Source organism: Callionymus lyra, chromosome 16 (genome assembly GCF_982586985.1).
Source record: "Callionymus lyra chromosome 16, fCalLyr1.hap1.1, whole genome shotgun sequence".
Taxonomy (NCBI): domain Eukaryota; kingdom Metazoa; phylum Chordata; class Actinopteri; order Syngnathiformes; family Callionymidae; genus Callionymus; species Callionymus lyra.
The window spans coordinates 8004840-8016039 of record NC_141833.1 but is presented as its reverse complement, the minus strand read 5'-3'; the positions used below and the strand labels follow the sequence as shown (position 1 = coordinate 8016039).

Sequence of the window (11200 nt, the reverse complement as noted above, 5' to 3'; positions counted from 1 at the left end):
AGGGGGTATTATTCATCCATTCATTTATTGACAACCGCTTTATCCTGGGGTCGGGGTCATAAGGCGAGAGGCAGGGGACACCCTGGACCGGACGCCAGTCTGACGCACACAAAGACAGACAACCATTCAAGGTAAGGTTAGGTAAGGTAGAACTTTATTGATAAATTTGTTTTTTTTTCCAATAGCCACAGCAAATACAGTAATTTTTCTTAAAAAAATAAATCAAAATTAAATAAAATAAGAACAAGAACAAAGAGAACTAAAGAGATCACACACACACACACACACTCATAGCTACGGACAATTTCCCAAAGTTCTAAATCAACGTCTGTATGTTTTTGGACTGTGGGAGGAAACCGGAGTAAACCCACGCAACACAGTGAGAACATACAAACTCCACACAGAAAGGTTGCCTCGGCCTGGAATCGAACCAGCAACCTTCTTGCTTTTAAATATAAAAATATTTATTGTTATGGTCTGGAGGGGGCACACATTAAATTGTGCTTAGGGCCTTTTAATGGCATGGGCTATGATTTAGTCTTCACATTTGTTAGATTAAGGACTTCATTAAACTTCACTAAATAAAATGACCCTGTTGCTGCTCTTTGACACCATCAAAGCGCCCCCTCCCGGCCGCGAGAGGAAGCGCGGGTGCGGAGTGATCTGACTACACCCACCGCGGCTGCTCACTGCCCTCCTGGCTTTCTTTGCTGCCCCAGCCTTGACGTTGCAACACGTCGGAGTGCGGGTTCGATTGGAGACTCTAAATTGGTCTGCGGAGCGTCTCTTCCAACTAAAGGCCTCTCTCTTTGTCACCCCACACCTGAACCTCGGGCTCGTTCCAAACCCCCGCGTTTTATTCTTCAAAAAAAAAAATGTCTTGGCAAAGCTACGTGGACAACCTGATGGCCGATGGCAGCTGTCAGGATAGCGCCATTGTTGGCTACACGGACGCCAAATATGTTTGGGCAGCACATGCCGGCGGCACATTTAACAACATCTCGGTAAGAAGTAGACGGAGAAACCGACTTCGGGGGGTGGGGTTGCATGTGTCTCGATCTTTTTTTGGGGGTGTCTGCTCGCACATGGACGTTTAAATAAAAAAAACATGCGCAGAAAGCGTAATCTAAAATGACTTGTAGCTAGCTAGCTTGTTAGCCGGCTAATGCTAACGCTAGTTCATTGGAGCCACTGTGGGATTAGACCGCGTGTAGATTAGATTAGACGTCGAGAATTTGCAGATAAACACACGGGAAAAAACAGAATAAAAAGCGATTAAACACGATAAAAAGGACACTATATAAGTGAACTCAATTCTATGCGTCTGTGGTGTTTTGTCTGGTGAAGCTAAAGGCGTGTGTGTGCGCTTTGTTGTGCACGGCCGGTGTTGAGCTGACATAAGCCGCTGCTTTGCAGAGACTCCCCGGGGTTTTGAAAAGCTCATTGCGACACTTATTTCGGTCGAAAATTAGCTTTAAAACGAGAAGAATGAACCATGAAGTCCATTCATTTCATAGTTATAATGTTTTTGGACCTGAAGGCAGCCAGAGAGAAAAAACGTTTTTTTATGTCTACCTGTTAATCTTCATAAATCTAAATGACAAAAGTACAATATTTTGTTTATAAAATTCGGGTTTTAACATTGTGGACTCCTTGTATCAACAGTGCAGAAACCCCCCAAATGCCCCTATATGTCATAGTTGAAATAAACTAAAATAACTTGACATTAAAGTGACCGTTCAAACTGAATTTCACTCTTAGTTTAAGACTTATCTGTCTTCTTGGAGACGCGTGAAGAAGTGCACGTCCATCTGACTTCTTCCAGTTCTCACTTTTCTTTGTCCAAGAAGAACGCCAACGTGCAATAGATGGCAAAACTTTATTGAGGTATTTAATAAGGAGGTACTTTTTTGGCCGAATACAATATGCGCTGTAGTTGCTACCATTATATGGACATGCATTTCTCTAAAAACTTAAAAAAGGGACAGATTACTATGAAAATTCTAACTGCAGACTGCATGAGTGAAATTAGAATTTTAGGAAGTCATTTTGAAAATCACAGCAGGTGGTTTGACATGTTACAGTGAACTTTAAACTGACGCGTCGCTCGCCTTCTTTTCAGTGTCAAGAAATCGACATCCTCGTTGGCAAAGACCGGGAGAGCTTTTACACCGGCGGTCTCACCCTGGGCTCAAAGAAGTGTTCGGTTCTCAGAGACAGCCTCGGGGACGACGGTGACTGGACAATGGACATCAGGACAAAGAGCCAAGGAGGAGAACCTACCTACAATATTTCTGTAGGGAAGGCTGGAAAAGGTAAATATCTAGTTGAGGATGAATCACTGTTTATTTTCTTTGATACTCCAGATTAATCTCGGTCATGTAAGCAGGTAACTGTTTTAAAGTTTTGAGATAATAAAGCATTAATGAGATTTAAATATATTTGTGAAGGTACAAGTTTACTTAAGCCAAACTCTGCCTTGACACGTAGGGATTGGGGTTGTTAACTTCACTCTAACTTTCCTGTTCTTCCCAGAAGTGCTTTTCCTTTTCATTTGTTTCCACCTGTCGTCTTCCTTCCTTGCCTGCAACTGTCTTGTATTAAAACTTCCAGTTCTTCGCTTCATTTAACCGCATCAATTTGTAGTATTCCACACAAATATATACATTTACTTAAGACATCGCATCCAAACATTTCCCCTTTAAATTGTTAATCGTTTAAGTTGCATGTTGTAAACAAACAAAAAAAAATCCAACACAATTTTCATCAGTCATAATGATGTGATAGTTTACCTATGATATAAATCTTGTGTCTTCATTGCATGCGCAATCATAATGTTTATTGTGGAATATAAAAGATGAGTTTGCGTTATTTGATTTTTTTTAGCTGAACTAGATATTTAAATGACTCGTCAAGACTCATAAAGCAGTTAAAAATGAATTTCCAGCCTCTTTATCATGTAACACTGACTACTATGGTCTCGGCAACCTTGTAGTTATGTATGCGTCAATTTAAATAAAGTTATAGACTTAAAAAATAAAACATTCCAGGACTTAAAATGCTTGGCTCAAAGGTCGCTTCATTGTGCAACTCTACAAATAGAACAGCGGAATGCTCTTCCTTCCTACTTTTCTTAACTGTCATTCCCCCTTTTTTTCCTTTTTTCTCTTTCAGTTTTGGTTCTTGTAATGGGCAAAGAAGGGGTCCATGGAGGCGGATTGAATAAGAAGGCTTTCTCAATGGCAAAATACTTGAGGGATTCAGGGTTTTAATATTTTCATGCTCGCCTAGATTACAAAAAATAAGGGACAAAAAGAAGAGAAAAGAAATATTGCTGTTAAGATTTCTCCTGCAAGCAGTCAGATGTCTGAGAAACTTTTAATAGCAATGAAGAGTGGTAAGATGTTGTCACCTTTGTTTCCCCCCACCTCTACATCCCGTGACGTGGGGGGAGGTACTCTTCAGTTTTGTTCATTTCTCTTTTTTTCCCCCCCCTGTGTGCTCCAGTATTGGTTTTAGTCATGGGAAAGGAGGCGGTCCATGGTGGAACTCTTAACCAGAAAGCATTTGCAATGGCTGAATACCTGAGAAAGTCTGGATATTGAGCAACATCTCCACCATCCATCAACCTAGCACTCCCACTCACCACATTGTCGATGCTACTTCCAGGATTCCCGAGGTCAACTTTTATACACCATTCTTCTTTTCCCAGCCCCGTTTAATTTTTATATTAATCCCCTGACTAAAATTGTGAAGGTAAACTAAAAGGCATGATCTTTCATAACCAACTAAAGGGTGTGCTAACCTCAAGCTGTAATAAAGCCGTTCAAACAATTTGGACTCTCCTTTGTATAAAATCTAGTTACAAAAAGATGTTAACGTTAAAAAGGTGGTGCCGGTTTGCTTTTCTTTTTGGTTGGATTCTGAAGCGCTATACTACGATGCAGTCATTTCTCCATCAGCATGTTGGCATAAAAAGTTGCATGCATATTCTCTAGCCCTTCCATGTCAGGTATTCCAGCCAAAACCATCTTCTCATCTGCCTCCGACTCGGTTATGGAAAGACAAAAGTTTGTGTGTGTGTGTGTACCAATTTGCCACAAAATTACTTATTTTACGCACCACATCACATGCTCTTGCTGTTGTACCTGAATGTGATCTTTTGAAAAAAAAAAAAAAGTAAACGATGTGGTGTCGGGTTGTTGTTTGAGTGTAGTTCGATTGCTCATCATAACATGCATCCTAGAATCTCATGGGCATTCCACCCGTCGGCTCTCGCTGTTGTAAATGACGCTGTAAATCACTCGAATCTTAACAGGAAGTCTCACTATCTCTTGGTTCCGCTCTGGACCAATAGTCGACGCAGAGTTGCTTAGGCTCGTCTCTGATAGATGATTGTCGCCAGTTGACTGTAAGTCATTAAGACAACTTCAAATAGCTGCTTATTTAGAGCTCAACACTACCTAAAATCTATCATCATTAAATAGTTAAGCATCAACATTATCTTCATTTACCATTTTACACAAAGATGGATGCATTTTTCCACTGTAAGCCCAGGAGTTTCTCCAGCATCCCTGGGACTCATTTGCCTTGTGCCCTAGTCATCAAAAGGTGTATTCAAATTGTCATAGTATGGTACTTAGAAGTATTTAAAAAGAAGATTCTGTCTACACTGAACATGTTGAAAATGGTGTTGGTTGGAATAAGAACATTTGTAAGTTGTCTTGTGAACATTTTTTTTTCTGAGAAACAACTGTGTAAACTGTGCCATAAATTGATCTGATTTGTTGCGACTGCAAGTTGGATTTTTACCTGCTGCCCCAGCAAGAATTAACTTTTCATGGCACTTTCCCAAGGGATATTTTGGCATCAGTAATCTCCAGACTTTGTGGAATATGTACAGAATAAACTGAAAAATATCACCAGCTTTTGTCTCTTTTTTTTTTTCTTTGATAGTTGTTCACACATTAACTAAAAGTTAAGCGTACTACATTCATGAACAACAACTGATATCTAAAATGTTGACCTTATTACCCAAGGTTATCACTTGATGATAGTGTTGTTTTAGTTTGAATACAAATGTTTATGCTAATTTTAGTTCAGATTTAATAATGGAAAATGAAACCTGCAACACTTTACTTTTTACTCTTAGGTAATTTTATCAAACTACTTAATCGGGGAAAAGTTGACCTACATTTCTACATGCGTAAAGAGCTACTGTACATAATCTTTCAGCTAAAACTATATAGATTTAATTTATATAAAAGGCCATCCAACTATTGAATGGTTGAAGTTATTTACATGTATTTATTTTATTAAATACAAGAATTCATATGTTGACAGGTTGTATTTGTTTTATTTTTTTTTAAATAATAGAATTTTTAAAAATCGATTTTTTTCAAATTGTATAATTATTCACCTATAGTTGGATATTCTTATAATTCAATACTTTCTAATTCACAGCCTGTTAAATTCAATCTGAGATGTTGCTATAATGGTGTCAACAGACATTACTATATTTTTTATTTAACTCTGTTTCGATTAAAGGAAAACATTAATTCAACCTTTTTATAGAGAAATTAATGAATTCAATTATTTCAAAAATAATTAAATGCTTAAAAATTTACTTTTGAAATGTTACATTCAACCATTAATTTCCTTATGGAACAGATACTACTATTAAACAGATGATCAATGCAGTTAAATTTGTCCAATAAATGTCCAATAATGGACAAACAATCCTTATATTTTTCTAATACCATTTTGAATTTTGCATGTAGAATCAGGATCATGCTTTTTTTTATCCACACAGGATCTTATTGTGGCAGCAGTAATAAAATAATTAAATAATAATATTGAAATAAAAAGAGATGAATAAAAATACAATAAAGTAAGAGACATTAATGTAAGATGATGTATAAATAATGAATACTTAAATAAAAAATACATTTATTGAATCGTCTTATAGCTAGAAAACTAAGAAGAGTAAAAATAAAGCAAAAATAAATCCCTCCCTTAATTGGACAATGAGCATCAGCTGTCAATAATCAGTTTTAGCCGTCGCTGCTCAGGACTTGCTGTTGGCTTCAAACCCAGTTGTCAGGTTCTCTGCTCTAACACTGCAGTCTGGAGTCGTGTCCTTGTCCATGTTTTCAATGGCGCACAGAGACCGTGGGACCTCAACATTCCAACTATGTGTGGTGATTTGTTTAGTTGTGGTTCCACTTGGCAATTGCATGCCACGGGGAGCGCTCAGGACTTCTCTGAGACACAGTAAAATCTCCGGCACAAATAATGGAAAACTCCTCATTGGACACGACGTCACAAGGACTCCCGGACCCTCTGATGTGGACTACCAAGCAGACATGGGTAGTTATAAAAAAAAATGTTTTGTCTAAATATGCTTTTTTGCTTTGGAAAATTCTAACTTTTGTGCGGGAGAATAGATCCATTCAATACTGAGATCTGGGACCAACGGCCTCCAGTGGAGGGCCAAGTTGATTTTCCAAAGCAGGACGGCTCCGCGCTCCACCGTCTCTTGGGGAAGGATCCAAAAGTTGAATGTACAGGCGACTCCATGAAACTTCAAGTGCTTGATGTGGCTCCCATGGCTGGATCTCTGTTTTTCGTGGATCGAGGTAAGGCTCAAAGTGATTGGATGGAAACAAAACAAAAAAGAATAATTTGACAAGGTTTTAAGTTTACACTTGCTAGTGTCTTCTGCCAAGAAGGACCTAATTGTTAGAGAAAAAACCCAATATGGGTAAAAGGATTTTGATATTCTTCAGACAATGTTCATGATTATCACCATTTTGTTGACTAAAAGGAAAAGGGGTAAGTTCCAGAACACTCCATCGCCACCTGCAGGTCATTTGATCTTATGTTAAGTTTAAAGGAATCTCAAAGTGTATCATGACTCCTCTTCAGTGAGATTTGAACTCTTTTATTTCTGGTTCTGTTCCTTATTTATGGACACAATTTCCTCTATAGTCACACATTTCGGTCAAAGTATGTATTTATACCTTAAATGTTGGCGGGACGGTCACCCAGCTGGTTAATTTCAAGCTTTTCTGTAAATGAATTTACTTGTATAAAGGATTTTTAAAGACACGAAATTGACGTGTTCAATAAATAACTCTTTAAGTCAGCTCTAATCTTCTCTATCATCCATCTCCAGGAAGTCAAATGGCTCCCTTACCCTTGTCAAAACTGCCAGCCAGCTGTGGCTACGACATCCAGTCCACGCAGAGGGAGACGGTCTTGGTCGCACCCTACGACGGCTGCTTCGTCACTCTCGAGGTGAAAAAAAACCTTTTTAACGTCACATTTGTTTTTTAACCCGCCGCACACGGGCTGTTTTCAGGAGAACAGTTACGTCCTTCCTCTACGTTGGTGGGGTGTGCCGGTGAAGATGTCGTGTCCGATGATGACCCGGGTGTCGACCAGCCCACCCATGGTGACCTGCCACGCCGAGGGGATGGTGGTAAAGACCGGGTGGACGCTCTCGGATGAAATTAAAATAAAGTGTGAGTATTCATATTTCCTATAATGCTCTCGATAATCGATATTGTTTTTTTAAATAAATGAATTTCTCTTCAAAGTAAACGACAACTGGGAGCCCTTGAGCACTGCGTCACCCATATGTTTATTCAGCGTCGTTGAGCATCAGGATGGATTAGTCATTTCCCTTCGCTACGAACCTTGTTTGGAAGCAAAGGCAAATATGCATTTTATATTCTTTTACTCAGGACCATTTGTTTGACCTCCTCACTTGACTTCCAGGATGGCATGTATGCCGTAGAACTGCTGGGAGACGGAGAAACGAGAATATCTTGTCCGTCGCTGTCTCATGCTCCGCCTCGTCCGACAGAGAGCCAGACGTATTATCCCGAGTATCCACCTCACCAGTGGCCAGCCAGACCTGAAATGCCTGAAGAAGAGATTCCTGAAGTCGTCCCAACCTCTTTGCCGTTTTACATCCCAGTTCAACAACCGACTCGCCAAAACCCAATATACGTTGATGAAAAACCTGAATATATCCCAATTGAAAATCCCCCGGATTCGGGAAGCCAGTTTTTTCCACCCATTTATCCAGGATATCAGGACGGCGCTAAAAAGCTACCACCTGTCGAGGAGTACCTTCCACTAGATCCAGAAGATAATAAACCAGTGGATGGATCCACCAGTAACATTGACCACTTTTCTCCGCCGAAAACTCCTGGTATGACCCGCCCTGAGAACCCTTATGTAGTTGATAACCATAGACCTCCCATTCCTTATTATCCAGCTCCTGAAACTTCAGAAAAGATTCCTTACAACCCATATTACCCGGAAAAGCCCCATGTTTCCCCAAATCAGAAGCCCGTTGATCCATCTTCTCTTTTAGTCACTCGATCTCCCAATGCACCGACGCCAACCGACGTCCCAAAAAAGCCAGATTCTTTGGGTGGGATATTATTTCCTGGCCGAAATGAACCGTTTAAACCATTCCCACACCCCAAAGTGCCCACAGATGAGATCCCAGTGGAACAGCCAGAACATTCAAATCCCTTCATCCACAGTACAGAACAGGAACAATTCATCCCGTACCCAGAATACCATCCACCAGGATCTAAAGATGAACAATCTAGAAATCCCACTGTTGGCCCATCAACTCAAAATGCTGCCCAAAAAGTGCCCCTCCCATTCTACCCCAATCCCTGGGATAATGGCAAAGCGCCTGAAAAATTCCCTCAGCAGCCACGAGAAGAGCTCGTACCAACTATAGAAGGCCCTAAACCAGTGTACCCTGCTCCACCTGCAGAGTCAGAATATGTGGATAGCTACGAAGTCCCTTCTAATGTTGACCCACACTTTCCTCGTCCGGCGAACAATCCAACGCAGACCCCAGAGCGGCCTCAGTGGTACCAACCTGTTTTTCCAACTGTGCCCTCTAAGGAGCCAGGACGGCCCACCCCATCTGACCAGCAACACCCCGAGTCCTTTATTCCACTACTTCCTGATTGTTTTCAGTACAACGTGCCAGCTCGGTGTCCTAGTAACTGCCAGGAACTTTGTTCAGCTGAAATCTGTCACTGCTGCCCACAAATAAATATACATCAACATATACATCATATTGTTCCCGCCACAGTAGATGGTAAGGAAGATCTTTCGATATACGATGGACTAAAATTCCTCCCCTCTCTGGGATCCTATGGGATTGGGCATATGTTATACCCATCTCAAAACTCTCAACAGACTGAGGTGGCTTCGAATTCAGGTCAAGTTCCGACCCAATCTCAACAAAGGAGGAATGGTAATCGGCAATTTCTTCCCCACACTGGTAGTAGCTCTTCTGCAATGTCGGGAAACGATCAGAAATTTGTTAACGATAGAACTAAGGCCTATTTACAGCAGCCCCACCTGTCGACTAGCCAAGCGCAGGCTTATCAAGAATACCAGTTGCCTCAAAACCAACAAATTGGTCAACATCCACAGGAGATGAAACCCTTTGGGACAAAATTGGAGTATTTGAGTCCACCAAGTCTTCAGGGACCTTTCAAACAATCAAGGCCGGGTTACCCGAAATCAGACGGTCAGCGTTTCTCCATGCTTCAAAATACAGAGGCATCTGCAGAGGAGGCGCAAAGTGTGCCGGAGCAGTTGAGCAGTTCTACGAGGAGACAAGCTGAACATCTCAGCAAACAAGACTCTGAACCAAAACGCTACGTTCTACTAAACGACAGGCCGCCAGGTCGACAGGAAAGTGTCTTGAGCGAGTCCCCACAACCTTTATTCCAGAGAGCTCGCTTTGGCCGCCACAAACCTCCAAACAAATTGATCCATCAAAAGGGCGAAGGACAAAATTCAGGTTTGGCAAAGTTTCAACCCGCTGGCCTCCAGAAAACGGGACTCAACTCTTCAGTAGCAGCATTATCTTCAGATGCTTTCAAGAAACCTTCATTCCTTTCTCCACGTATGAAGCCCAAAATCTTCCAGTCATGGCGAAGTCCTCAGAACTTGACTCTGTCAAAAGATTCCTGAGCATTAGGTTGGTAAAAAATATTTTTAACACTTGTATTAAACCATGATTTGACTGTTGAATACATATTCTTCTAATGCAGGACCAAACCAGGAAGACCTGAATCGGGAATGTGCTTTATATAAGTATCAATAAAATGTTAATGCTGATTTGTTCCATTGTCTGATTTGTTAAGATTGTAATGAAGACGAAGCAAAGGCCTGGTTCAACAGTTCCCATAGTATGACCTTATTTACATTTTCTAACACAACTATACACATCTGTTCTAGCCATGCTTCCTTAATATATGTATTAAACGACCAAAGAATGTATCTTTATAACAGTTGAAATTTGTAGACCTTACATACAATTTGATAAAGACATGTGTCTAGTTCAACACTGCAGAAAACTGACCAGAAACTGTTTCCTTCAACTGAGAAAATCTCCAAACTTAGGAAAATGTTGTCGGAACATGATCTGGAGCTTGTAATCCTGCGTTTGTTTCTTCTCGTCTGGACTATTGTAACAGTTTGTTTTCATGTCTTAACAAGAAGGAGCTGTCTCGCCTGCAGTTGATTCAGAACTCTGCAGCGAGAATTCTGACCCGCTCTAGTAGAAGAACTCACATTTCTCCGATCCTTAAAACTCTTCATTGGCTTCCAGTTTCTTTCAGGATCAACCTTAAAATTCTGGTTCTTACTTTCAGAGCTATTCATGGTCAGGCTCCTCCTTATATCACTGATCTGATCCAGCCTTACACCCCAGCTCGGGCTCTGAGGTCTGTGGATCAGAATCTACTTATGGTTCCACGCACACGGTTCAGGACCAGAGGAGAGAAATCCTTCCAGGCTGTTGCTCCTAAGCTTTGGAACGATCTTCCTCTCTCTTTGCGTTTGATCTACTGACTCCTTTAAGAAACGTCTTAAGACGTTTATATTTGTTCAGGCTTTTCTTTGATTTTTTTTCTGGGACTCCTGTTGTGTTATCAGTTTTATCTTGATCTTTAAAGTATATATTTTATTGAATATTGTTTAAGCGCTTTGTGACCCTGGTCTGGAAAAGCGCTGTACAAATAAAAATTACTTACTTACTTACAATCTATGACAACTTCTGTCAGAATTGGTATAATGGTAGTCGGCCAGTGGAAGCATGGGAATGCATTCGCTGAAGGACTTGATGGAACAGAGTGATTCTCTGTTC

At 40.6% G+C, this 11200-nt stretch overlaps 2 protein-coding genes across 3 annotated transcripts; both read left to right on the top strand.

Moving 5' to 3' along the window:
* The first annotated feature begins 754 nt into the window (after positions 1-754).
* On the top strand, positions 755-4925 carry LOC148063455 (profilin-2-like). Of its 2 annotated transcripts, none has more exons than XM_087810988.1 (3): positions 755-1004; positions 2123-2315; positions 3508-4925. In XM_087810988.1, exons 1-3 carry the CDS (start codon positions 876-878, stop codon positions 3603-3605), a joined length of 420 nt encoding a protein of 139 aa, XP_087667114.1. In that variant the 5' UTR covers positions 755-875; the 3' UTR covers positions 3606-4925. The 2 variants fall into 2 exon arrangements, with proteins under 2 accessions (XP_087667114.1, XP_087667116.1); XM_087810990.1 differs by lacking the exon at positions 3508-4925 and adding an exon at positions 3175-3293.
* A 1311-nt stretch (positions 4926-6236) lies between these two features.
* LOC148063454 (uncharacterized) lies at positions 6237-10023 on the top strand. Its single transcript, XM_087811763.1, has 6 exons — positions 6237-6369; positions 6447-6638; positions 7178-7299; positions 7364-7526; positions 7602-7717; positions 7783-10023. The coding sequence occupies exons 1-6, from the start codon at positions 6237-6239 to the stop codon at positions 10021-10023; spliced, it is 2967 nt and encodes a 988-aa protein (XP_087667889.1).
* The last annotated feature ends 1177 nt before the right edge of the window (positions 10024-11200 follow it).

Bases quoted from the DNA above. Each gene is read 5' to 3' on its own strand.
- LOC148063455 (XM_087810988.1), top strand. From the start codon at position 876: ATGTCTTGGCAAAGCTACGTGGACAACCTGATGGCCGATGGCAGCTGT. The intron at 1,005-2,122 runs GTAAGAAGTAGA...CCTTCTTTTCAG, and splicing joins GCACATTTAACAACATCTCG to TGTCAAGAAATCGACATCCT. The intron at 2,316-3,507 runs GTAAATATCTAG...TGTGTGCTCCAG, and splicing joins TGTAGGGAAGGCTGGAAAAG to TATTGGTTTTAGTCATGGGA.
- LOC148063454 (XM_087811763.1), top strand. From the start codon at position 6,237: ATGCCACGGGGAGCGCTCAGGACTTCTCTGAGACACAGTAAAATCTCC. The intron at 6,639-7,177 runs GTAAGGCTCAAA...ATCCATCTCCAG, and splicing joins TCTGTTTTTCGTGGATCGAG to GAAGTCAAATGGCTCCCTTA. The intron at 7,300-7,363 runs GTGAAAAAAAAC...GGCTGTTTTCAG, and splicing joins GCTGCTTCGTCACTCTCGAG to GAGAACAGTTACGTCCTTCC.